This window comes from Stenella coeruleoalba (assembly GCF_951394435.1).
Source record: "Stenella coeruleoalba genome assembly, chromosome: 16".
NCBI classification, from domain to species: Eukaryota; Metazoa; Chordata; class Mammalia; order Artiodactyla; family Delphinidae; genus Stenella; species Stenella coeruleoalba.
This window is the reverse complement of record NC_137162.1, coordinates 54079538-54106544: the sequence shown is the minus strand read 5'-3', so window position 1 is coordinate 54106544 and position 27007 is coordinate 54079538. Positions and strand designations below refer to the sequence as shown.

General features: G+C 56.8%; 1 protein-coding gene across 1 annotated transcript in view; it reads left to right on the top strand.

Moving 5' to 3' along the window:
* Window positions 1–27007, top strand: part of ZMIZ1 (zinc finger MIZ-type containing 1) — a 143802-nt gene that overhangs the window by 11881 nt on the left and 104914 nt on the right. The window contains exon 2 of the mRNA XM_079899198.1: window positions 25280–25388. Coding sequence (XP_079755324.1) covers window positions 25329–25388 — 60 coding nt within the window. The 5' untranslated portion in view covers window positions 25280–25328. The remainder of the gene's footprint in view (window positions 1–25279; window positions 25389–27007) is intronic.

The window sequence follows — 27007 nt, the reverse complement described above, 5'->3', positions numbered from 1 at the left end:
GCAGGGGCGCCTGGGCCACACGGCTCCCACTGGGAGGGGCAGGAGAAGGCTGAGGCAGAGCGGGTGGAAGTGCCCGTGGGTGGAAGTTCCCCTGGGTGAAGACCACAGGCACGGCCAGTCCCGGCCACCCAGGTGTTGGCTCCAGAGAGGCACATAGGAAGAGAGGCCCCACGGTGGATCCCACCTCTGTTTGATGAGTGGAGAGGAGCTAGTGAAGCTTTGGATCTATAGAAGGACACGGCCATGCCCTTTCTCACCAAGCTTTCCTCAAATCCTGCATGTCAGCGCAGAGACCAGATGTGGTCAAGCAGCGGCTCTGCTGCCCTGGGTGCTGGCAGGGAAGGGAAGCTGACGTGGGCAGCCCCTTTGCAGCAGAGATGTCCTGTGGCACATCTGGGCTTTAAAATCCAAACCCAGTGGGCACGGGGGTTGGAAGAGTTCAGAGTTCATTCAGAAATAGCGGCAGAGTGGGGGAGAATACACAGAAAACAGGTGGCACAAAGATGCCCTAAATGTGAAATTCTGGGGACCCTGGATGTTAGGGGCTGGGGGAGCTGGAGAGCCAACAGAACCCATCTTCCCTAGATAGGGGGAAACTGAGGCCCAGAGGCTGGAAGGGGCTTGTCCCCGCAGAGGTGTGTGCAGCAGCTCCTGCTCTGGCCTGCCCTCCCTGAGGGGTTTCCGCCCCCCTCTCTGCCTGACCTTCCTCCCCAGGCTCTTCCTGAGCACGAGCTGGAGGCGAGGGAAGGAGCAGGACAGGAGAAGGGGGTCCGTGTGTCTCGCCTGCGGCCCCTCACTAGGCCTTGGAGATGCAGAGCCAGGGGAGTCCTCAGGAAGGGGTGGAGAAGGCCAGCTTCGCACTCTGAGAGCCCCAGCTCCATGTCGCAGGCCCGTGACCCTAGAGAGGTTTCTAAATTCCTCTGGGCCTCAGTTTCCTCATCTGTAAGATATGAAGGTCAGAAAGCCCACGGGCTTGTTCTGTGGCTTAAGGGTGGTCACAGTGCCTGGCTTGTAGGTGTGCAGTGGAGGTCAGCTGTCATCACCATCATGGCGGGACATGGTGGGGGGCTGCAGGACAGTCCCGTCTTGCCGAGGGACTCAGTTGGGAATCTGCCAATCTGATTTGAGGTCATTCTTCGCTAATAATCCGGTGGCATTGGGAAGCCTCTTCTCTCTGTGGGCCTCAGTTTCCCCATCTGTCAGCAAGGGGGTAGGACTAGCAGATGTGGGAGGCAGAAGGCCAAGGATTGGAGTTTGTGGAGTGGAGTCACAGGGTGCATCAGCTGCTAAAACCATGAAAACTGTCAGGTACCCGCGGCCAGAGCTGTCCCGGAACAAGGCCCCTCAGGGATCCCACGGGGTCCCTCTGCGGTCCTGGAGCTCCACTGGGCCGGCCGAGGGCTCCCGACTGCGGCGGGGCCTGGAATTGCTCTCCCCGCACAGCCGATTGGTGGAGCGCGGGCCTGCTCACAGCGCCTGGCAGAGACCCGTAAATTGAAAACATGATGTTTCCTGTCGGAGGCCAGCGCGGGGCTGGACTCGGTGTGGCCTTGGAAAGCTGGCCTCGCTCTCAGGAAGCCCTGCTCCCCACAGCACTGCCACAAAAACAGTGGAAAAGTGAAACCTTTTCAAGTCTGTGTTTCCACTGTAAACAGGGGATGAAAGCTGGCCCCTCGCCTCCTGGCGCTGCTCGGCCCAACTCCTCCACCCTGAGCGCTGGCCTGCCCAGTCTTCGGAGGCACCTCAGCTGCCCCCTCTGCCCCAGACAGTGCCCCTCCGATCAGAGAAGACCTGTGCCCCTAATTCATGAAGGCTTCTGAGTTTAGTTCAAGCATGCCCAGGCCCAGCAGTCCTTGGCACCCATCCAGTGAGGTGAGTAGGGCGAAGGGAGAACACCAATGCACAGAGAGGTACAGGACTCGCCCAGAGTCACAAAGCAAAGTGAGGGCATCCCTAGTCCCCTCCTTCCTGCCTGGAGTGACTTCTCATGGGTGAGCACGTGTGCCTCCTTGAAGCTGCTGCCTACATCCAGCAAGAGTTTCTTTGACGTCCTGTAAATGGAGAACGTAGCACAAGTAGCCTGTAGTGGAAGTGGCTTAGTTATTTTAACTCTAATAATGTCCTTTTTTCCTTATTGTAAAAGTAATGCATGCTTGTGGTAGAAAGTTTGGAAGTCACAGAAAAGTTGGAAGAAGAAAAACAAAACCTGCCCATCATCGTTCCAACCAGGGGTCATCCTTGTCAACATTCTGGTATATTCCTTTCTGGTCACTTTATAATTCTCTTTCCTTCCTTTTTGGACTTACGTCCTAAGTGGTTTTCAGGGTCATTCGCTGTTCCTAGGAAACGTGATTCTTTTTTGTGTGTGTGTGGTATGCAGGCCTCTCACTGTTGTGGCCTCTCCCGTTACGGAGCACAGGCTCCGGACGCGCAGGCTCAGCGGCCATGGCTCACGGGCCCAGCCGCTCCGCGGCATGTGGGATCTTCCCAGACCGGGGCACGAACCCGTGTCCCCTGCATCGGCAGGCGGACTCTCAACCACTGCGCCGCCAGGGAAGCCCAGAAACGTGATTCTTGATGGCCCTGTGGAGGGGCCCGGAGGAGAGCCAGGGCTGCAGCCTCCTTCACAGGTCTGCTCGGCCCTGGCCGGACTGGCTGTGATGTGACACTGTTGCGGACTCAGCAGGGAGAGGCCCCCCAACCTGCAGTTCATGGTGAAGGTGGCCTGGCCTGGCCCCGGGGCTGGAGAACCCAAGTGGCTCTGATTTGTGTGTGGCTCTGGGCCTGTCTCCCCATCTGCTAAACAGGCAAAAGGGCAGACGGGCTCCATCCAGCCCTCGTGCCTCGTCAGCCTGCTTCGAGGCCTGCTTGCCAGCTGCCTGCGGACACGGCGCTCCATTCCTTCCGTGGGTCAGTCTCAGTGACAAGAGGCCCCTGTTCCCGGCCCTGTTCTCCCGAAAGCTGCGCCTCCGCCACTCCTGCCCCTTTTATCCCGCAAGCCCACCCAGACCCTCTCCTCCCCGACCCTCCCCAGTGGGGGCCTGGAGCCCAGCTGGGCGGGGGGTGGCAGGGGTCCCGGGAGGAGCCATCTCCGGCCTCCTCTGCCCACCAACATCCTTGGTGGCCCTAAGACAGTTTTATGAAGGACGGATCAAGGCTGTCTTCCTCCTGGCAGGTTTATTTCTTCATTTTTCAAGTCCTGCTCTGATTTTTCCAGGTCTCCCCGCTCTCTCCCTCCACACGCTTCCCTTCCCTCCCCCTCTAATCTGTCAGCCCAGCCAGGAGAGAGGGCCACTGGCCTCCAAGGTGATTGAATTACTGGGGGGGAGACAGGCCACGGTTTTCTGCCTGAGTGCTCTTGGCTTACTGCCCTTGGAGAGGGGCTGAGGGAGGGGATGCGATGGCGGCGACTGTGGGCCGTGGGTTTCCCAGACGACCCCACTCTCCCCCGTCTGGGCCGCAGATGAGCCCTGCCACTGACAGTGCAGGCTGGCCCACGGCCACTGCTCTGCCACCCTGCTCTCCCCCAAGCCCAGCCCTGCTCAGGCCTTGATTTCACTCCCGCTGAATGGACAGGTCAAGGGGAAGGAGAGGCATCAGGGCAGCTGTGACTGCTGACTCACACGTGAGAATTTCCTAAACATCTGCTATCTCTGTGTTGCCAGCCAGGGCCCCAGGATGAAGAAAAGAAGGGAGGTTAGCACTTGTAAAACATCTACTGTGTACATCAGGCATGTTCACATACATAACCACCCCCCTCCCCACAACAGGAGTAACTCAAAGATAGTAGCAGTTAAGTGTTACTGGCCTCATTTTTACAGCTGAGAAACCTGCCCAGTACAGACTCCTCCCGACAACCGGTGGGCTCATGAGGGTCAGGGGCCCTGTCTGGGTCCTCTCTGGCTCTCCAGGGACAGCAGAAGGCCAGACACTCAGAAGGGACCCAATGAATGCTTGATGAACTTGGTTCTACTGAATTGAGGCCAGAGAGGTGAAATCGCTAGCCCAAGGTCACACAGCTAGAAACAGAGTCCCGCTTTGCCTGGCTCCAAGCCACCTCTCCTGGTCCGGGCGTTGGCGGGAAGGCCTGCCTTTCTAGCTGGCGTTGTCCAGCCACAAGGCTACTGTGGCGGGTCAAGCGAGAGCTTGGTGGCTCCAGGTCTCACGCCCCTCCCGCTGGTGTCTGTGCCTCCGCTGCTCAGGCCCCCACGCTGTCTATCCAGCCTGCCTTCCCCCAGAGCGGGGGCCAGAGGGGAAAGCCCCCTCCCCCGCTCTGCTCCGCACTCCAGCTCATGGAAATGAAAAACACATTGGCTTCATTATCCCGGACTGAATGAGCAGGGTTGCCATGGTGACAGCCATCTCAGGCCCGTGAGGGGGCAGGGAAGGGGCTGGCGAGCCCGTGGCAAGTGGGACCGGGCAGCGGGTGAGCAGACTCGCCGGTGGGCAGGCCTCAGGGACATCGGCCACATGTGCTACCTGCCCTCATGTCAGGCCCGGGCTTCAGATCACTGTCCCTGGCCAGAGAGAAGCAGGCAGGCCCCATCCTCCACGGACTGGCCCCTCGTTCACCTGTCCCACCACCTGTCCATCTCTTCCCTTCCTGGAAGGGTGCCAAGGGTGCTTCACACCATCTTGGAGGTCAAGAGGGAGGGAAGAGATGGGAGCTGGGGGCCAGGAGAGGGCTATGGCCTGTCCCCAGCGGAGACCAGCCCTGGGACTCCACTGGCCTGTCCGGTGGCATGGCCTGAGGAAATGGCTGAGGGTACCAGGCCCTGCACACTCCAGCACTCCTGTGTGACCAGGGTCATCCTGGTGACCTGTCCTTAAGCATAACCCTCTTACAAGAGGTTGGGTCTCCAAATATCCATCAGGACAATAGGTGTGATGGTAGCTGTGGGGATGCCAGCAGAGAGTCCTGGCCCAGCACAGCCTGTGCCCGCAGAGGCCCCAGGCAGGTGTTCTTAGCTCCAGGCCTGAGCTGGGCCATCCCCATGGCCCTGACCCAGAGGCCCTGAAGCCCAAATGGGTCCTTGTCTCCCCAGGGCCTGGGGACCCCCTTGCTCTTTGGCCTGTCACCCAAGGGCTGAGTCTAAGAGCTGCACCCTCGGGTAGGCCCTGGCCCTGCCACCCCTGTGCTCAGGCTGATTCAGGGAGGCTGGCTGCACCCCTTTTCTCTTCTGGGCTCCCTGGTGGTCTGGGAGTCCTAGCCGGCCCTCTGGAGTGGCCCCGAGCAAACACTGCCACCCGCTCCGAGCAGGCAGCCTGGCCGGTCCCTTCATGTGATCCAGAGACATTGGAGCAGCCTCTGAGGGCCCCTGCTGGAAGGTATCGGGCACCCTCAGGAGACTAACCTTTCAGACAGTACCGGTCAGAGAAATCCAGTGCCGACCCCAACTCCAATTTCAACCTTGACCCTAACCCTAACCCCAAATCCAGCCTCAACCCCAGTCTCCTGGGCATGTTTCCAATGGCTCTCTCACCCAAGCTGCTGTTCAAGCCATTCTGTCCACCCGGAATGCCCTCCCCTCACAGCCTGCACGCTGCCAAGTCCAGCCTCCTCCCACTTCCTATTTTAGATGAGGAAGCCCAGGCCGAGAGAGGCATGTGACTTGTCCAAGGCCATGGAGAGTCAGGGCAGCATGACCTGGGGTGGCATGTCCCTTTTCCAGGAGGTCGGGCCTTTCATTCCCCACTGGGATGGGGCGAGGGTCCAGGTGACCCTGGACGAGAGCCCCGCAGCGCTAGGGGCTGGTGACAGTTCCCTGCCAGAGCAGGTTTGGAGGGGAGGCAGAGAGCACCAAGGTTTCAACTCCCTGACAGCTGTTCTCAGTGGGGAGGAGCCTGGGAGGGGTGTTCAGGGGCTGGCCCAGGCCTTGCTGACCAGGCGGCAATAAACCCAGACTCCGTCCTGCAGCCCCGCCCACAAACAGGTCACGTGCCTCTAAGGAGACAGGTGGTGAGCGGCCACCAGCAGACGTGCTCCGGGTGTCCGTGGCACCGCTGCGGCCTTGCCTGCTGCCAAATGCAGGTTGGTGCTGAGGGGAAGGCAGCACAGGCAGGAGAAACCCCAGCAGCTCCCCGTGACGGGAGATCGAGGGGTTCCCAGGCAGCCACCTGCAACCGGATCTCAGGGGTTCATTCTAAAATGCCGATTCCCCAACCCTCCCGGGAGGCTGGGGCAGAGCCCAGGATTCAGTGTGTCTGTAGCTTCCCAACGCCCAACCTGTGGGCAGTGCTTGCCTTGCTGCCTCCAGGGGCCTGGCCAGCCTCAGGGTCTCGGGCCCAGGCCTTTCTGCAGAGGCCCCTTCCTGGTGCTTCTGGCTCCTGGGTCATGACCCCTTGCTGACTCTCCCTGGGCCTTGTCCTGCGGAGGGCCGGCCCCAGGCCAACCCTGAAGTCTTGTGCCCTCCCCTTCCCCCTCTTCCCTCTCATCCAGTGTCTACCCACCCCAAAGCATTTGTCCCCCGCCGTTGACCTCCCCTGACCCGGCGGCTGTGTGTCCCGGGCCCGCCTCCCAGCCACCACCATGGCCACCGCCCGGCTCCTCGCCTGTCGGCCGAGGGCGTCTGCCGGGCAAGGCTGTCATTTTCCCTGCTGGGGATTATAGGTTTGGGGCTGAAGGAGTCTGAGCTGGAGGAGGAGGAACGGGGACTCTCCCCCTGGTGCCAGTCCCGAGAGACACCTCTCGGGTAGGGTGGCCTGGTGTGGAGTGCTCTTTGGGCCGGGATGGGGACTCCTGTAACCCGATGTCACCCCAGCTCTGTGTGTACGTGTGTGCATGGATGTACACACCTCTCAAAAGGATCAAGCACTCTCTCATGCCCGTTAGAGTTAATCCTCCCAACCATCATGCAGGCAAGCCCACCTCATTTCCCAGGTAGAAGAGACAAAACTCCGAAAGGGCAGCACACTGGCCACAGTAGGTTAGGTCGGAGTCAAGACATGGCCTATCCCTGCTCTTGACTGCTGCCCGGTTTGGCAGCCTCTTTGCCCTGCCCTCCCCCATCCTCCCACCTGTGAGGGTGGGGCGACAGGAGAATTGGCTGGGAGATCACAGAGGGCCCGAGTGCTGGGTCCCCCATTCGGTGTGCTATAGTCACTGTGCCAGCTGCTGGGGAATGCCCTGTGGCATGCGTCCCTTTTCTGCTCCGTCATCACAGTGCCCCCAGGGCTGGGTTTAGAAGGGTCAGGGTGAGCCAGCCTCACAAGTGGGCAGCACCAGTTCTGAGCATGTGGAAGCTGGAAACATCTCGTGGTTCACAGCTCTGGGAACTGGGATGGGGTTTAACACCAGAGGGGTGACCCCAACCAGAACCAAACGTGGGCCCCCTCGTTGTCCCCTCTGGGGGAAATTCAGTGAGCATCTGTGTGCCAGGGACAGGGTCCAGGGACCCCAGTAAGCTTTGAGGATTTGAGGGAACACGGTGGAGTGGTTCTCAGAATAGGCTCTGCAATCAGACTGCTGGTGTTGGGAATCCCGGGCTCAAGTCACATAACTTCTCGGAGGCTTGCGGTGTGTGACGTGCACTCAGACGAGACAAACCTTAAAACACTTAGTATAGTATGAGGTATGTGGTATGAGTTGAGACGTTCACTAGTGTTCTCAGTTTTTTAGGTGCTAACGGCCCTACTCCCTGCCTCTGAGCAGTGAGGACCAGAGTGTGAGGGCTGGCAGTGGGGTGGGACCCACCCAAGGGTGGGGGATGGGTAATCGGGGGCAGGGGAGACCCTGGAGCCAGCGTTTCTGATATGCAGGAACAGGGCTCCCCAGGTCGGCGACCACTCCCAGGGCTAAGCTGGCCGGACCTCTGCAGAGCTGACCCACAGGTGGCCAGGTCACCTGGGCCCATCTCAGGAGTAGAGGCTGCGGGGAGGCCTGCCTGTTCTTGGGAATTCACGGCATGTTTGCCTGTCACAAGTGCCTCGACAGGGAAGATGTGTGAGTGAGCTTTGCAATTCTGTTTTCTCTGGGGGTTATAAATAAGCTGCACGCACGCCCTGATGCCGCCCAGCCTGAGGTGCACACACCTGCCCACTCGCATCCACGCGTGGAAACGCACTCCATGTCCTGCCCGCCGTTCCTGGGGGTGGGAGAAGGCACTCTCCTGGGAGCTGATCTCTAGGAAGGGAAAAACACAACTGCTACCTGGCTTTACAGGATCCCAGAACCATCCAGAATCAAGGGCTCAAGCCTGGGAGGATGTCCCAGTGGTTGGAGAAACAGGGCGTCTTATGACTCACTAGTATGAATTTCAGGAGTCTGCCTGAATTTCTGGATCTAAACCTTGGCCCTGCATCTTACTAGCTGTGTGCCCCTGGCCATGTTGCTTATAGAGCTCCGTGCCTCAGTTTCCACATCTGTGAAATGGAGCTAATTGTAACATGTACTTCATAGGATGGTTGAGAGAATAAAATAAGTAAATGTGTGTAGAGTGCTTAAATCAGGACAGACACATAGTGAGAGCTCAGGAAGGTCTGGCCATCATCATTATCACCATTATCATCTTCATCATCGTTAGTTAAGGGTATACCTAGATTTTGGCATCAGACTGGGGCTTGAATTCCGGCTTTGCCTCTTGCTAGCTGTACGAACTTGGACATGCTACTGAGCCCCCAGTCCTCATCTAGAAATTGGACCATTACTACCTACTTCATAGAAATGTTCTGGCCTTAAAGGAGATAAAGCTTATAAAGGATGCAACATCAGGCCCTCAGAAAACGTTAGCCAGTGCTACGTCTGCCTCGAGGTGGAGTGTAGGGGCTGGGGCCTCTGGGTCAGGGCCTCTGGGTAGCTCTGCTCTGGGGCCTGTCTTCCTGGGGAATGTTTAGATGCAGGGGGGATTGGGGGGAGGCTCTGGGGAGGGGAGCAGAAGGGAGAATTCCAGGAACCTTTGTCTCCCTTTCGCCACCAGTGGAGTAAACCGCTAGCCAGAGCAACTGTCCCCGCCCTCCCTGTCCCTGTCACTCCATCCACCCCTCTCGGAGGCTCGGAGACTGGCAGGTGTGACTCACAGCTCTGCCACTCACTGGGTGGCCTTGGGCAGGTCACTTGACTCCTTCCATTCCCTCCAGCCAGGAATAATTGTGACTGCTTCCCCTGGCAACTGGAGAGAGCGTTAAATGAGACAGAGCGTGTGGGGCACTTAGCATAGTGCGCCCTGGGATAAGTGCTCTGCAGATTCCATCACCGGCCCCTCTCTGCTTCCTCTCCTCCTCCCACTCACACCCCAGCCCTCCCACACCTGCTGCATGGATGGTGTCTTCCCAGGCCAGACGTTTAAATATTCCTCTCTGGGAAGCTGGGCTCCGGAGCCACGTGAGTGAGCCTGGATAGAGGGTGGTGACTTCAGAAATTCAGACCTTCTCTGTGCTGATGCCATTCATCTGTGCCAGCCATGCGAGGCTGAAGCGCGCTGGACCGTCCGCCACCCGCCCCAGAGCCGTTACTGTTCCCTCGAGGTCCTCGGGTGCTGTCAAACGCAGGCCTGTTTCCAAGCTGTTTCTAGCATTTGTTACCTGCTTGGCCATAAAGCCCTGGAAAGTGGTGATCTGGGGATGAATAGCTGCTTGCACGAGTGCAGGGGGGAGGGACGGAGATCGGTGCCCACGTTTCTGCAGAGCTGACATTTTTGCACCTCTCCCACCCGGCGCACTGCCTGGGCGAGTGGGATGGTGAGACCTTGGGTAATTGTCGGGAGCATCCCAGGCCAAGCCTCGGTCTCTCGGCAGAACTTCGGAGGCTGGACTTCTCTGTTGCCAAGGAAACCAATGTGTTCCCTGGAAAGGAAACCACAGCGCCTTTGGCTGTTAAGACGCCCCCCCTCCCCACCAAACAAATGAGTTCCCTCCAAAACTGATTCCCCCAAAACTGTTGAGTCGGCAGCATCCTGCCTCCTACCTCAGCCTGCTAAAATTAGAGAAAATGAAATCTGCCCCTGACCTTGTGCTCTCCACCTCTTTTTTAAACATTCCGCTGTAGCATGAGGACATGTTTTGTTTTTTCTTATTTATCTTCCTCCCATGCCAGCTGGGGCTCGGAGTCCTTCTCTCCTCTTGTTGACTGGAGCCAGAAGGGGACAGACTTCCACATCTTTTTTTGTTGTTGTTGTTCAGCTGTCAGCAAAAATAAAACAAGCAGGTTTATATTTGGAAAGCAGAGGGTCTCAGCCACCGGATCACTATGTCCAGAGTAGGTCACAGCTTTGTATCCCCTCATGCAACAAAGGCTTGAAATTTGATCCACAGATTTGCAGAGAGGGGGTGGCTTTTGTGGTAGGCCTGTCTTCACTCACATTGATTTTAAATGCCATTGGAGGATCATGGGGAATTCTCCACTAGCTGGGATGGTTCTAGAAAAGGATCCTCTGGAACACTGCTAGAGCAGTCTGGTATGAGCAGACTGGAGGACCCACATTTCCTTCCCATCCATCTTCTGATCCCTGTGCAAGGATCCATCTTCTTTTCACAGGCAAAGTACCTGGGCCTCAGTGGGGTTTTGAGATTGGGTAAGGAGTGGAGTTGAGATTCACAGCCAAGGCCACCCTGTGGGTCACATCATTAGGATACAAAACAAAACAGGAAAGAAAGGAGAGAGAAATGTGGCCAGTGTTCATTTCAAGATCCCTGATGCTTCAGAAGAGATGGTAGAGAAGGAAAAGGATGCGAAGAGACCTTGGTCCCAAACCCAGCCACGCCCCTCCCCCTCTTGGGTCTGGGTCTCCCCATCTGAAGAACTGTCTCAGACCTGAAGCCTCTCGAGGCCCCTCCCAAGTCTGCCCCACGGTCAGTGTTCCCAGGGCCACTTTGTTTTGGTGATATGAGCAGTTAATTTTTCACCTAGAAGTCACTCTCTGTTCCGTAAGTAATTTTAAACAAATTCTGTTCCCGTCCCTGGACTTCCGTGAGGGAAAAAACAAGGCGCAGCTGGGTTTTCCACCGTCCTCAGCAGATAAGGGTTTGAAAGCAGTGTGCACTCCAGACCATGATCCCTTAGAGCCCCGGGCAGTGAGGGTCCAGCGCTCTGTTCAGGAGAACAGCCTCTAGGAGCACAATGACCGGGGCTCAGGTCAAGCAGATGAGTCCCGAGGAACCATCCTGATGGGGCTCACGTCCTTTTCAGCCCCATTCTGGGTTTTCAACAGATCTTTCTTGGTGATGCCTGAACCCCTCTGTCAGATCTTGCTATTAGCATGAGGCTCTCAGAGTGTAAACTAATGAATTACAACATGATTACACAGCACATAATTAACTTTGTAATTAATATGCAACCGCCACTTAAGCTAAAACACTGCTTATAGAGATGAACGGCAATAGTAAATCACAGGTCAGAAACAGCACTTCGGAATTTTCAAAAGAATGAACGTAAGCAGGGAATCACTCAAGGCAGCAGGGCGAGTTAATTGAAAAGCAGATGAATTGTGCGCGTCCTGCTTCATTTCAATACTTTCTCCCTTAAGAAAGACCCCGATGCCGCCCTGCCACGCTGACTGGTCAGGCCTGGTCGGAGGGGCACTGGGCACGTGTGGTTTTATTTCCAAAATAAGAGAGGCTTTCCTTGCCCCAACACAGCCCACCCCCATAGCTTGGCACTCTGCCCAGCCACACTGCCCCTGCTGGAGGTCTAGCTCTGCCCCTCCACCTCCAGAAAGCTTATGGGGTTGCCCCCCAGCACAGCTCTGGGCCTTCCATAGTCTAGCCCCCGTGGTGGGCATTGCCCACAGGTCGGTTAGTACAGCTGGTCTGCCTTCACCTGGATTCCGGGCTTCTGGAACTCAGGGATGCCATCTCACTTTTTTGTTGTTATTTAATCCTTTCCTCCCCCACCCTCCTGCCACAGCATTAAAGCTAGAAAATGCCTTAAGAATCATTTCACCCAGCCAGAATTTCACCAACACCGAGAGGTGAGGGGCTGAGTGCTACAGTCACCGGGTGATGTGGGCCCAGGCCTGGCAGGAATCCCCCCCCTGCATCCTCTTCCAGCCCTGCATCAGGCTGGGTGGGCCTTTGAAATGAGTCAAACCCAGGTTCCAATCCCAGCAACCCCACTGCCCCACGGTGTGACCTTAGCCAAGTTTCATAACCTCTCTGGACCTCAGTTTCCTCATCTGTGCAGTCTGAGCAACGATGCGCACCTCCCTGGGTCGATGCGGGAATTACGGGAGATAATGTGTGTGAACTGGTCTGGTGCAGGGTGAGTGCTCACTAGATCCTGAGTGTCGTCCTCAGGGGTTTAGGGAGTACGGGGGAAAGTACATGACATCTCAGTCAGCCCCGTCCTTTAGGGGCTGAGAAAACAGGCCCAGAGAGAGGTCACCTGTGTGTCCACAGCACTGCACGTGTAACTGGCGTGATTGGGGTCCCCCAACCAGGAGCCCCCTGAGAACTGATGGCTCTTGTCCACGTTGTCCAGCTCTAGGCTGGGCACGGCCAGTGCAGAGCTGGCAAAGGGCGGTGCCCCGTGGATGAATGAACTGAAAGGCCTCTTCCAGAACAGCCTGGAGCTGAGCCATCGGCAAAGAAGCTTTCTCAGCCCCCAGCCCCAGGATGGTGTGGATGTAGCTTGGTTTAGGGGATAGACGCTGGGTTTTGAAGTCTGACAGGCGGGTCCGAATCCCAGCTTTGCCATTTTCTGATCTTGGGCAAGTTCCTTAATCATTTTCAGTCTTATTTGTCCCATCTGTAGATGGTGCTAATCATTCTACCTGTATCGTTATAAAGATAGTTCACATAAATCACCAAACGCGCTGCCTGACACACGGGTACTTACTCGTGTTGTTCTTCTTATTCGTCATCATGAACGGAGATTTCTGAGTGGCTGCTGGAGGGCCACCTTGGCCTCGGGCCTCCCTTTAGAGTTCTTGGCTTGGGTGGGGCAGGGGAGGTACCAGCATCCCCGGACAACCCTGACTCTTGCGTCAGGCAGCACAGTTGACCTTCAAACTCTGGCCTTTGCCCTTCCAGAAAGTGACCTGGGCTGCTCTCCTCCTGACCTGGGCCAGCCTTGCGCGGGGCGGGGAGCTGCGGGGGCCCGCAGGCGGACTCCTGGTTGGTTGGGTACGTCTAAGCGGTGGTGGCCTCATGAAGCCATAACATTGGATTCAGAATCCAGGGCCCCAGGCCTCCTGGGCGGTGGGTTTCAGAGCTTGGAGTGGGTGCTCTGTGACTTCTCTTCCTGCGACCAGAAACACTTCAGTTTCTGGTCCCCCACCCCATTGGGCACCCCTCCCCCAGCCTGCCAACAGACTGGTCTTCCTCTGCAGTCTCTCTCCCTGCCATCCAGCCTCTACATCCGACAGCCACTCCCCTTAGGTCGGAATTTGTCAAAGGCGGTTCCGGGGAAAACTAGCTCTATGGGATTTTAAAACGTGTTTAGTGAAAGAAGTAATTTGCTCTCTAGTCACTTTGGGAAAAGCCAGATTCTTTAAGGCCCTTCGCATGGAAGCGCGCTTCCTCCCCTCCAGAGGGCGTAGAGTACGCAGCTTCCGCCCAACGATCTGACCAGAGAATCCTTCGCTCAGGGAGGACCCATTTCCGAGGAACAGACCTCAGGCAGCCTGGTGTGGAGTGTCCTGGCCACTGCCTTCCTTCTTCCCAGAATAGGCCTCCTTCAGTGACAGTGCCCACCTGGACAGACCCCACGTGGGCGTCCAGGCACTGCTCTGCAGCAGCCGTGCTCAGTTCACACGGCCCAAAGCACTGACCGTCTCCCCGCTTCCTTCTGGAACTTTTCACAACTGGCCTTTGCCACAAGGACAGATCCCTCCAGCTCCTCAACGTGGCCTTCTGGCCGGTGGGCACGGGGCCCCCGCCTCAGCCACCCGTGTGCTCCGAGGCACCCAGCACTGAGGCGCAGGGTGGCTCCCAGAGGCCCCGGTGTGAGGGCTAGTGGAGGGGGCAGCCTCGCCCCCTCCCCTCCATCCAGAGCCCAGCCCCTCTAATTGTTGTATGAGCTGAGCCTCTGCCTAAGATGTTGTTGCAAGGTTGAAAAATAAGTTTTAAAACTAGGTTTCTAAAAAAAGTTGAAGGTCTTTAGTGTCTAGAGTGGTTGGCTTTTAACTCCCCCCGCCCCCCAGCAAGTACCGGCTCCCCTCTGACCCCCGGTTTCCTCCTGCCTGCGATGGAGACGATAAGGCCCACCTGGGTCCTGTGTAGAGCCAGGGCTCACGTGCTTGGGGCTGTGCTAAGTGCTTCCTATTCACTAACTCATTTAATGAACACAGCAGCCTACGAAGTGGGCACGGTTATTAGTTATTATCGCCTCCGTTTTACAGATGGGGAGCCTGAGGAGAACAGCGTTTTGCTCCAGGTCACAGAAGCTGGCAAGTGAGAGTCAGGATTTGAACCCAGGCAGCCTGGTGACCTTAACCGCTAAGCTATACTGCCCGTGTAAATGAGGTGATAACAAGGGTCAAATGAGGTGATGACATCGGTGCTTTGTAAACTGTAGAGTGCCTTGCACAGTGAGAGTGTCAAGTCAGCACACGATTTTGGAGCACCTAGTGTGAATTTTTGTCTCTCAGCAGACATTCAGGAAGCATGTTTTCAGGCTGCCTGTGGGGTGCCCAGCTTGTCCCTGGAGGGTTCCAGGGATGAGGCTCCCACTCCCAGCCTGGGTCAGGTGTGGTTTAGTCCCTGAGTGGCCTCATACCCAGAGATTCCCCACATGCAGATTTGACGGCAGCCAGGGTGACGGGCACCAGATCCCAGCTGACTCACCCCCTGCACCACAGGCCTTCTAGAAAGAGGCAGGACTTACGGGGTCAGTGTGCCAGCTGCAGCCCAGCTGGGACGCCAGGAATCCACACGGAGCCACGGGGACGTCACAGGGCTTCTGCAGAAAAAACCACAGATGCTCCCCAGGGGGAGCAGAGCCCTTGCTCCCACCAGGCTTGGCATAGCCTGTCATAGTCACCCTGTCCTTCCCCACCCCCCCACCTCGAGACCCCTGAGAGCTCCCCGGGGCAGGCCCCTATTTGAGCGGTCTGGGCCCACAGGCCTGCCCTCAGCCGGCACCCGCAGGAGGTGCCTGGACATGGGTGGGCAGAGAGAGCCGAGAAGTTCAGGGCAGCCAGGGCTCCCAAGGCCCGGGTGTGGCCCTGGCCCCACTTCTGACCCAGAACAGAGGCTCAAGGCTCTGCTCCACCTCCACCACTGCCCCTGCCCTGGGCCTCAGTTTCCTCATCTGTAAATGATGGACCTGAGCAGATCCCCAGATCCATTCTAGATCTAAGCCAGGAGGCCTGCTTGCTTTTATCATCTACCACTTTCAGTGCAAATAAATCTTTTTAAAAATCTGACAGTTCATAGGAACCAACTAAAAGAAAAGGTATACACGTAAAAATAAAAGGCCAGGCTCAGGAGAAACAGCTACTGTCCTGGGCCAGCCTGTGTCATCCCTGTGTGACTGGGTAGTAATCACCCACCCGCTCTGAGCCTTAATCTTCTCTGCAAAATAGAATAATAGTGTCCCCAAGCTGCTGTGAGGCCGTGGTTGATGGAAGGTTGCTTGAAATGTGGCTGGCTTGCCTGAGTGGTCCATACGTGGGCTGTCAGCTCAAGAAGAGCCTGGCTCTGACTCCCAGTTTAGGGAAGAGAGGACTAGGTCACGAATTGGGAAATCCGCATGCAGGTCTCTGCTCATGCCTCGACTGGCTGGCGACGCCAGGCTAAGTTCTCCTCTAGGCTTCCGGTCACTCCTTTTAAAAATGGAGCTGCCCAGGACTTCCCTGGCAGTCCAGTGGTCAAGGCTCCGTGCTCAGTGCAGGGGGTTCGGGTTGGACGCCTGGTCGAGGAGCTAAGATCCCACGTGCCGCCTGGTGCGGCAAAAAAAAAAAAAAAAAAAAAAAGGAGCTTCCCAGAGGTTTTCTTCTCATGTGTCGGTACCAGGTGGTTAAGAAGGGTGGGCAGAAGGGTGTGTGGAGGATTGGCTGGGGCATGTCTGGACCCAGTGGGAAGAGTACGGACTCATTAGCCATGCCTGTCACGGGTGCAGGAGGTAGGAGTAGCGTCCCGTACACCACAGCCCTGTGTGCTTCTTAAGGGCTCATCTAGTTATACCTGACTCTCCCTTGGACATGCCGTTGCCCCTGCCCCTGTCTGGAGCTCCTGGAGAATGCCAGGTGAATGGATTTGGAGGCTTGAGGGGCTGGGGTAATGAAGACACAGTGGAGAACACCTCTTTGTCCTAGAGCTGGAGCTGTAGGAATGTCTGCAGGGTATTTACAGCCTTCTAGAGCACACCAGATGGCAGTCAGGGGACCCTGGCTCTATCTCCAGCTTCATCCCACCCTGTGATCTCTGAGTGCCCTTAAGGAGCTGTTTCCAGCCTCCCCCTTTCCCACTTCATGACATCTGAGCCTTTTGTCCAGCACCTATAGGTTCAGTACTTGTTCAGTTTCTCTTTTCATTCTGAGGAAACAAAAAGCAGAGGTGGCATAGCCTTGGGAATGAGAGAAAACCCAGCAACCTTATCCAGGGCTGAAGCTGGCCCTCCTTCACCTTTTGGGGAGAGAAGCTGGCAGTGAAAGTTCACCCTGAGGTCACGGACTTGGAGTGTGGCCAGAGGGTGGCAGGCGGGTTTGGCCTCAAGGGCATGGCCTGGGCCTACTAAGGTGTCCCATGCCCCAGGGGGCTGAGGCACACCCCAAGTACAGCTGGGATTCCCAGCACAGCGTGGGGTGGGTCGGGACCCTGGGTTGGCACCTTTGTCAGCATAGCATCAACGCGTGTTCTCCCAAATCAGCCACCCTCTCCTCTGGATTAACTCTTGTGTCCCAGAAAAGGTTGTCAGGTGTACAAGGCTGCCCTCAGGAAGCGCCCTCTCTGAAGCACTCAGGGTACATTGTGTTGTCCCGTCAACGACCATTGACAGTAGGGGTTCCTGTAGAGGAGAGCGGGAGCTGGGAGATGGGGTCATGGAGAGAAGTAGGTCCACCCTTCCAGGAACCTCAAGTGCCAGGAGGTGTGGCGCCTGGTCGAGTCTTGTCATGGGGCACTCCCGGAGTTGAGAAGGGGGACCTGGATTTGGAAGAGCTGTTGTCCAAATCAGGATTTCCCTTTTCAGAACACTGTGCCCTGAGTGACTTCACTGACTCAGCGCCGTGGGCCGGGAGGCGATGCGCCTTTCTGTTTGACAGATGAAGGCTTAGGGAAATACAGTGCCCTCCCACAGTCTCCCAGCCGAGAAGGTCTGGCTGTCAGGGCCCACCCCCTGCCCAGGGGCCTCACCCCATGCAAGGCCACAAGGTGGCCCAAGGGCCTGCTCCAGCTGCCTGGCCAAGAATGGGAAGCAGCTGGTCCCGGTCAGCTGCCTGGAGTTGCCTCTTTCCTCCCTCTCCCCACTCATGTCTGTCCCTCTGCCCCACCTCCCTGACTTCCCTGGGATAGGACACAAAGTCACTCTGACTGTCTTTGCTTCACCACCGCCCTCTTCCTCTGCCTCCAGGCAGTGTGTCTGGTGCAGGCTGCAGAGCTGCTACACCTCTCTGAGCTCCTTTACTTTTAAGAGGAGGAAGGCATCAAACTCCATCAGTGCTTGCTTAACTTCCGTCACTCTCATACCATTTATACTGTGTTTAAAATGGTTCTTTAATCCTTTTAGGTTTGCCATCCCTCCCTTATTTAACCCTGTCCTAAGTAATAATATCCACGAACTCACCAGTGATAATTGCTGTAGTCCAGATACTTCACTATGAAAATGTACAAGTTTTGCCCATGGACCACCTAAAATCGTCTTTGTTCCACCAGTGGTACACGCGTCACTCTTTGGAAACCCCAGACCGAGTTATCAGAGTCTCTCTCCATCTTGAGATCCTCTGATTAGGGCTGAGTCATTGGATTTTCAGCTCTTGCCACTCTGGGCCCAACGATGGCCATCTATCCACGCATCCATCCATCCGTCTAATAAACATTGCTGAGCACCTGCTGGGTACCAGGCCCTAGGCTAGGTTCTGGGAATCCACAACTGGAAGACATCCCAGCTGACGGGGGAGCTGGATGCAAAGACACCCCACTGGTCTAGTACCACCAAGTTGGGGGTGCGTGACAGGGGCACTGAGGACATAGAAGTAGAAGTGAGTGGCTCTGCTGGGGGAAACCAACCAAGCGGGTGACCGTTGAACCAGGCCTTAATGTATGAAGGGAGCCAGGCATTCTGGGCTGAGGCAAAGACATAGAGGTGTGATCTTCAGAGCACAGTCCAGGAGGCAGGGAGCAGCCCCACGTGGAGGACACAGGATCAGCGGGGAGTAGTGGGAGGTGGGGGCCAGGCAGAGGAGGACCTAGAGTGACACTGTCACACTCAGGTCACTGTTGAATCCACGACATCTGCCCCTGTTGGAGTCTGAGAACTAGAAAGGGGCTGGTCGGGATGGGTCCCCTGGAACCCCAGGCTCTGCCATCAGGCGGACGAGCAGGCATGTCCCAAGTTCCTTGGCCCTGGCAATGTCTTGAATGCAGCCTCTGCTCTGCAGACTGTAGGTATAGTCCCCCCACCACTGTTGACGGCACTGCTCGCCCCGGGGGAATCTGAGCTGCAGATGTGCATGGTGATTGAATTGTTTCTGCACACCACTGCTCACACAGCTCCCCTGGGGACCTGCCACTTGCCTGTGCAAGCTGTCAGGAGTTGTGTGTGCTCTGTACGTCTGGGCCAGCCCTCAATGTGTGCATATACCTATGCGTAAGTGTGCAAAGGGGGTACATAATTATGTGGGTGTGCACACACATATGCAAATGCCTCTCCCCTGGGTGCTTGTGTGTTAAGTGTGCCAGTTAACTTGTCGGGCCTCAAAAGGGAAAAATAAAACACACTGATGTTAGTACTGCTGATGTCAGCCCCAGGGAGCTCCAGGACCCCACTTTCCATGGGGCAGCTGAGAGCACCCTGCTCCCCGTTTCTAGGCAGGAGCCTGCTGAGGGCCATGTGCTTCCCCCAGCGTTTCAGAACAGGAGAGATGCTTCCAGGGAGCCTGGAGATGACCCAGGGCCCTCCTTAGACCCCGACAGATGAGTTCCAGTCCCGCTTGCCCTTGTCTCCCTGTGTCCCTCCTGCTGCACGAGGACCCAGGACCCGGTGGTTCCCAGGCTCCCTTTCGACTCTCAGCAGTCTACTCTCTGAGCAGCCCTACGTGCCTGAGAGCAGCTAGCTTTTCCTGAGCGTGTCTTCTGTTCTAGGCTCCTCTGAGGCTGAACTTGCCCATGCCCCGCTAGTGGTGAGTCGTGCAGAATGGAAGCTTGTCCCTTTCAAGAGCTCCCCTGGGAGCTGAGAAGACCGGCCAACCCACATGTCACCATCAGAAAACCTGCCTACGTGCAGTTAGGCCAAGCCGAGCGTAAGCTGCAGGCAAAAGTGTACAGCAGAGAGAGGGGCAGCGTCTGCGGTCTTAGGTGACCCTGGAACAGCGGTTCTACCAGAGTTTCCTGGGCCTGCAGGCTCCCTGCAGGCCGGCCTTGAGACAGCCTTCGCAGTTCTAAAGTCAAGTATCCTGCACTTGTTGAGATGGCATTTTCCAAACAGCTGGAGCTCCTGACACCAAAATCCTAAGATGCTGAGTTTGAAGGGCTGCCAGCAGCCTGCTAGCCTTCGTTTTACAGATGGGAAAACTGAGGCCCGGAGGAGGGTGGCAGAGCTGGGCTGCCTCCAGGCCCCCAAGCTGACTAGCTGTGTATCTCCTGCAGGCTGGTGGCTGCTCAGACCAGGAGAGGGGGCCAGGGGCCACAGGCGGTTGACCGCCTGAGCTCACTCCCCACTGGGAGGTAGGCAGATGGTAAGAAGAAGGGCCGAGGCCCTGGGTACACCCAGGGCCGGGCCAACAGTGATCTCCAGTTGGGAGGGAGCCCGGCCTTGGTGGGCACTGGAGTTGCAACCGCCACGGAGGATTTGTAGCAACTCGACTCTTAGCTTAGAGGAGTCCAGGCTGGGAGGAGAGAGACTGCAGCCAAGCCCAGCAACGCTCCTGCGGCAGAGAGCGACCTCTGCTGGCCGCTGAGCGCTCGCCACGTCCCGGCACTGGCCAGCAGGCAGGGAGCCCAGTGGCACCAGGATGGCCTTAGAAGCAAGTGGATGGGTTTGGACAGGTTGGGTGGAACCAGGGGAACATCTCTTCGGGCTGAGGCACAGACTTGGGTGGGGACTTCCAGGAGGCCCTGACCGTCTTGGAGGAGTTGGAAGAACAACACATTAATGGTTAGAAAGGCAGAGGGTTTGAATCTCAGCCCAACACTGTCCCGGCTGTGTGATCCTGGGCAAGTCACTTCACCTCTCTGAGCCTTTTAGGATTGAGTGAATTATCAGTGCACAGGGCCTGGCCTGGTGCCTAAACACAGCAGGTGCAGAACTAATGGAAGATCTCAGACTGCTCCTCAGTGAGCTATTAGCTCTCTCATGCCTCCTTCAGCCCTCCTCCTCTCTCCATGTCCATAATCTTTAGCCTTCTAGGCCTTGACTCTTTTTCTGCAGGGCTGGAGCCTCCAGCCCCATCCATTCCTGGTGTTAATAACCCCAATTTCCCAGTGATCTTGGTGGTTTAAAAATGTCACCTCACCTGTGAGTATCTCCTTCATTAGCCAGACATTTTGTTCTTTTATAGATTAAGACCTACACGACACACAGCTGTCCCTGTGATGTCTCTCCTGTCAATGCTCTGGGTCTCACAGGTGTCCCAGGCCTAGCCATTCATTTCTTGGTTCCTACAACATGGAGCCCCAGCCTGGGAGAAAAGCCCCCTGGTGTCTAGATCCAGCCCAGACATGCTGTGTGACCCAGGAAACAGCACCTGTGGGCCTCAGACTCCCCAGAATAAAACCAGCTGAACTCGGGGTGGTTTTCCTTTGGCCAATGATATTCTGAGCATCTTTGAATCCAGAAGTCAACTCAGTCCAGCCACTGGCCTCTAGAAAAGATTGCCCCTGAGCCAGAGTGGAGACAAACCCGACAGTCTATCTCCCCTTTACTGTTTGCTTCCTCGGGGGAAACCTGTGGCCCTCTGCCACGGCTCAACAGGGAAGGACAACCTCTGGGCCCCCAGGTGGCTGTCTGGGTGAGTCTGGACTCCTGGTGCCTGCTTGGGGCTTCCCTGGGTGGGCTGAGCAGCCCCAGGCCCCAGAAATGATCTGTCAGTCATTCTACAAGCATTTATCAAGGCCCCACTAGGTCTCTGACACTAGAGACAAAAGGCCGTGCCCATCCTTGGAAAAGTTCCTACTTTTCTTTCTTTCTCTTTTTTTTTTTTTTGGCCGAGTCGGGTCTTAGTTGCAGCACACGGGATCTTCATTGCGGCATGCAGACTCTTAGTTGCGGTGTGCAAACTCTTACTTGCAGTGTGCATGTGGGATCTAGTTCCCCAACCAGGGATCGAACCCGGGCCCCCTGCATTGGGAGTGTGGAGTCTTACCCACTGGACCACCAGGGAAGTCCCCCAAAAGTTCCTACTTAGAGACAGAGTGTTGTGTGGCCACCTAATCCCTCACCAGATTTCCACGGTGCAGGTTTCTAGCCCCCTGGGCAGTTAGCTTCATCAACAGCACCCCCTGCTGGCCTCTTGGGCCACCACAGGCCCTTTGTCCTGGTTGGCTGCAGCCTGCAGCCAGGGGATTGAAGCCTGCACAGGCCTGGGGTTTCTTTGTGTTTTCCTTCAGCCTCCTCCTGACTTGGCGCAGGCCTTTGTTTTTTTCTGTTTTTTTTTTGGCTGCGTTGCTGCACGTGGGCTTTCTCTAGTTGCGTCAAGCGGGGGCTACTCTTCATTGCGGTGTGCAGGCTTCTCGTTGCAGTGGCTTCTCTTGTTGTGGAGCACAGGCTCTAGGCGTGCGGGCCTCAGTAGTTGTGGCACGCAGGCTCAGTAGCTGTGGCTCGCGGGCTCTAGAGCACAGGCTCAGTAGTTGTGGTGCACAGGCTTCATTGCTCCGCGGCATGTGGGATCTTCCCGGACCAGGGACTGAACCCGTGTCCCCTGCATTGGCAGGTGGATTCTTAACCGCTGCGCCACCAGGGAAGTCCCGAGGGCTTTGTTTCATGGGTCCCTTTGGTTTGGCGTCCCTGCCCCACTGACTGTGGAAATGGCGCTCTCTCATTGGGACCCTGGCATCCAGTGTTCACTCATGTCCTGGGTGGGGCTGGAAAGACCCAGGTGCCTGGGAGACCAGCAGGGTCTCTTCCACTCAGATGGCATCTGGCACCAGCAACTGAAGTGGCCTCACCGAAGGTGGCATTGGCTCAGTCCTGCTCTGGGCCCCACCCACGTCCCTGCTTCCCTCACCAGGGTTTGTCCCTGGTCCCTGGAGTCCAGGGACTCCAGGGACCAGGGGCATTGGCTGAGGTTCCATGCAGGTAAACTCAGCAGGAGAAACCCAGCCCCTGCTTGGGGGAACTACAGGTGTAGCAAGGAGAGTAACCCTGTCACCACTCTCCCCGCTGACGCACACACCTACAAGACGGTGGTACCCTCCACCCTCCCTGGCCCATCCCCAGTACCTGTACAAAAGTTTTGGTTGTAGTGGGAAAGCCAGGATTCTGGAGCTGCTACTATAACCCCTGAGCTTCAGTTTCCTCATCTGTAAAGTGGGGATATAGTACCAGTGTCTTTGCCTAGTGCCTGGACCAGCACCTAACTTATAAGAGGAATTCAACAGTCACCTAATAGGTGACATGGAGTGGATATGGGGTTACACCAAGAGTTCCACGGACCCAAGAAACTGATTTCGTTTCCATCTCTCATGCCCCGTAGAGCTAGCACAGTATAGATATTGATAAGTGTTTACTAGGTGAGTTGGAAGCATGCATGGATGGGCAAGGGGAGGCTGAAGATGTTTGGGTGGGTGGGTGGATGGATGGACAGACGGGCATTTAAATGGATAAGTAACGGAGAAGTTGGATATCTGGGTATGTAAATGTGTGATAGTGGTGTGAATGCAGGGATGCTGGTGGTGTGAGGGTAGGAGAAATCAATGTGGGGATACTACTTCCATTTTTACCTTTTTGCTGGAAAGCTCCAAGATAAGGTGAGTCCAACAAGCATTTATCAAAGTACAAATGCCTAAATGACCCAGAAACTCCACTTCCAAGAGTGTGTTCTCTAGATTAATTCACACATAATGATGTGGCTGATACAAAAGGCAATCCTTCAACACTGTTTGCAATAATAAAATCTGGGGACAGCTCAGGCCTCGTCACTTGGGCAAGAGTGAGCCCCTGGAGCAGAAGGGCCTTTTCTAGGACCTCGGGTCTTAGGACAGCACCTGGCACGGGTGGACATTCAGATGGCAGTTGGATAAATGATTCATCGGTGCCTGGGAATACTGTGCAGCCACTAAGAAATGAAAAGGCTCTTTATGTCTTGTTGTGGAATAAACTTTGAGATATTATTAAGAGGAAAAAAGCAAGGTCCAGATAGTGTGTGCAGAATGCTATTGCTTGGGCTTCCCTGGTGGCGCAGTGGTTGGGAGTCCGCCTGCCGATGCAGGGGACGCGGGTTCGTGCCCCGGTCCGGGAAGATCCCACATGCCGCGGAGCAGCTGGGCCTGTGAGCCGTGGCCACTGAGCCTGTGTGTCCGGAGCCTGTGCTCCGCAACGGGAGGGGCCGCAACAGTGAGAGGCCAGCGTACCGCAAAAAAAAAAAAGAATGCTATCGTTTTATGGGTTTTTTTTTAAGGAGTGGCAGGGGATAGTACACATAGATATTTGCTTCTCTAAGATGAGTCCCTCAGAAGGAGACAGATGACACTGGTTCTCTCCGGAAAGGCCCCTGGGGGCTGAACAAGGCCAGCACTTCACTGGACACCCGGGATTTTTGAACCACGCAAATGAGTTGCCTTTTCAAGCACAAATGGAACGATAAGAAGTGCTTTAAAGGAGCTGCGTAGGGAAGAGCTCCTTGGAAGAGGAGCAGGGCATTCTTCGCGAGGCTGCGGCCAGGCATGGTGTCAGTTTCCCCAACCAGGGTGCCCATGCTGGGGGCAGAGAGCCAGGGCATGGGAGCAGACAGGCAGACAGACACGGTCCAAGCTTCCACTAGCTGTGGGACTCGGCAGATTTCAGACCTCAGTCTCCTCATCTGTAAAATGGAGATGCTTCTAGTCTTACAGAGCAGGCGTGAGGAGTCAAGAAGAGAGTGCAAGGGCCCAGCCTACAGAACGTACTTGGTAGATGGGACCTGGTGACGTGGACAGAGATGAGGGGCCTTCAGGGGGCGGCGTTTCGGGAGAGCAGAGAAGGCCAGGTGCTGGGGGCCTCTGTTGAGCACCCTGTGTCTGACCCACGTGTCTACAGCCTGGCTTCTCGGAGGGCGAACAGCCAGTGACGAGCAGACTTACGCTTTGGCCCGAGGACCTGGACCCGTGAGCAGTGGGGGGACCAGAGGGGAAACCTCTCTCTTCTCTCTCTGTCTCGCTGCCTCTCCTCCTCCATCGTTATCTCCATCTCTGCCTTTGCAGTCGAGGCCTCCCTGGAGAGGCCTGGGGGCTCCAGGGGCCTCCTCACATGCGTGCTCATGTGCCCCAGGCCCAGCACCATTCAGGAAGAGTGAGCCTCCTGAGTGCGACAGCTGTGTCCCCCAACCACTCAGCCGTGAACTGGCAGGCAGAGCCCCGGGGCCTCGTTCGAGCTCTGACACAGGCTCCCTGTGCCACCCCGGGGACCTCCCTTCCTCTCTCTGAGCCTCGGTCTCCTTATCTGGAAAAGGGGGGCGGTGCTGAGGGCTGCCCTCCTTCTTTCCCGGGAGGGCAAAGGGGAAACATGGAATTGTGGTTTGCAAACTCGAAGGCGTGGGGGATTCGGGGAGGGCACCTGTGATGGGGCTGCTGCACTTAGACCACATGTGCAGTCAGGGTCGTCATGTGGAAAGATCCCTGTGCACACACATGTGCACACACACACACACACACACACAGCCACATCGAGTGGGTAAGCCCTGTGCCTGCGGATGGAGCCGTCGTCCCTACCACCGCCGCCCAACACGCACGTGTGTGTAGAAATGCGTGGTGGACACGCCTGCCCAGTGCCCACATGAGCCACCCACAGAGAACACCCAGGAGCACCTCCTGCCCTCAGCCCAGATGGGGTTCCCCCAGGGCTGAGCGTGGAGAAGCGCTGGCTGGCCGTGGCCGCAGTTCCTCCTTCCAGCGTGGGGCTGCCTGGGGCAGAGGCCACCACAGCTCACGAAGGGCCCTGGAACCCGCTGGGAGCCACTGAGGCCAGCACACCTGTGTCAGGACAGGAGGGTGGCGATGAGGCCGGCGGGCCTGGCACAACCCCAGTGACACCCACTCTCCTCTGTCTTCACAGGCTGGACAACGTTCATGGCTCTCGGGTAGAACCCAGTGAAACGGCCAGAATGAATTCTATGGACAGGCACATCCAACAGACCAATGACCGACTGCAGTGCATCAAGCAGGTGGGTGTGTGGCCCGGGCTCGCTCCTCCGCCTCTGGTAGCCAGGCCCGCTGGCGAGGGCAGGGCAGGCGAGGCGGGAAGAGCAGTGGGGATGCTCTACGCTGTATAGCTGAGCACCCAAGGTGCTGGGTGGAGGTGACAGTGGGCAAGGCCGACTGCCTAAGTCTCCCCAACTGCCCACCTCGTGAGAATGTGGCTGGCATGGACCAGCCTCACACTGGAATCACTCACCTGGTTCAAAGGCCGGCTCTCTCCTGTCCCTTCCCTTCCCTTCCCAGCTGTATGACTTTGGGCCAGTGTCGTGCCCTTTCTGAGCTCTGCTGTGCACTCTGGGCTGTTTTGAGGATAAGGTGAAGTGCCTAATCTCTTTCCCAGACCCAAGCTCCCCACTTCTCTGCTCCAGGGGTTCTCTGTGAAGAAATAGAAAAGGAAACCAACGCCCAGAAGAGGGAAGGGAGTCACCCGAAGTCACACAGTCCTGCCCCACAGGTGCCAGGAGGGCCTCGTCCCAGAGGGTACAAGTTCCCCCTCCTGCCTGTGCTCACACCAAGTTTAAGACGCGATTCGCCTGCCAGTACCCTGTCCGGATTGCTCACGGTGGGCTCAGAGGTCCCCACTTGAAGAAGCCTGGTTACGCTTAGGCAGGCAGATGCCCCCCAGTGGTGACCAGGAGTGATGCGGCCACCCTCTGGGCTCAGCTTCCCTGCAGCCCAGGGCAGCAGTGTCCCTGCACAGGCTCCGGTGTTGTTTTACTCCAGGAAGGAGCAGATATGGCGGAAGTGGCAGAGGCTTTGCCATCAAACCAACCTGAGCCCAAATCCTCACTCCTCCACATACCCACCCACGGTATAATCTCAGGCCTGTCCCTCTGTTTCTCTGAGCTTCAGTTTCCCCCGTGAAGTGGGTCCAATAAGGCCGACCTCGTAGGATGCTCTGAGGACATTGTGGGCGGAGCACGTAGCCCAGGCTGGCACGTGGCAGGTGATCAGCTCACTGTGGCGGGGGCTCTTGTCCTCAGTGTTGCAGTGACAGGGAGGGGACAGCTGTGGCGAGGCCCCTGGCTTAGGCGGGCTTAGCTGGCAGCTCGGGTAGCCAGCATAGCCCTCTGGCCTCAGGACCCCGGGGGGAGGCAGGGGCAGAGCTCACAGTCCCACCCCCACCCAGCATGCCCCCTCCCTGCTGAACACCAGGGCCCAGTGGAGCTGAGGCTAGTCGGCAGGAATGAGGGATGTGTGCCGTCCCATTAGCATCACGCAGAGCAATCTCAGAAGCCTGGGCCGGGTCTGAGGAGAGGAAATTGAAGAAGACTTGTTACAGATTGAACTCCACAGAGCAGCTCTCCCAAACGCCAATTACGCCTCTGTTCCCCGTCACAGAATAGAAACCAGACGATGGGCTCCTCCTCTGCCCTTCCCTCCTTCTCCTCCGCCTCTAGGCTCTGCGGGACTCTCTCCCAGCTCTGCCTTTGACCCAGTTTCTTCCGCCCATGAGGGATCAGCTGTCAATGGCTCCACCTCCAATAATACAGTCAAGCCCCTATGCCAGAGCCCTCTGTGTGCTGGGCAAACAGCTCCCTCTAAAACCTGCTCACAACTTGTCTTTTCTCTCTGCGTCTGATTC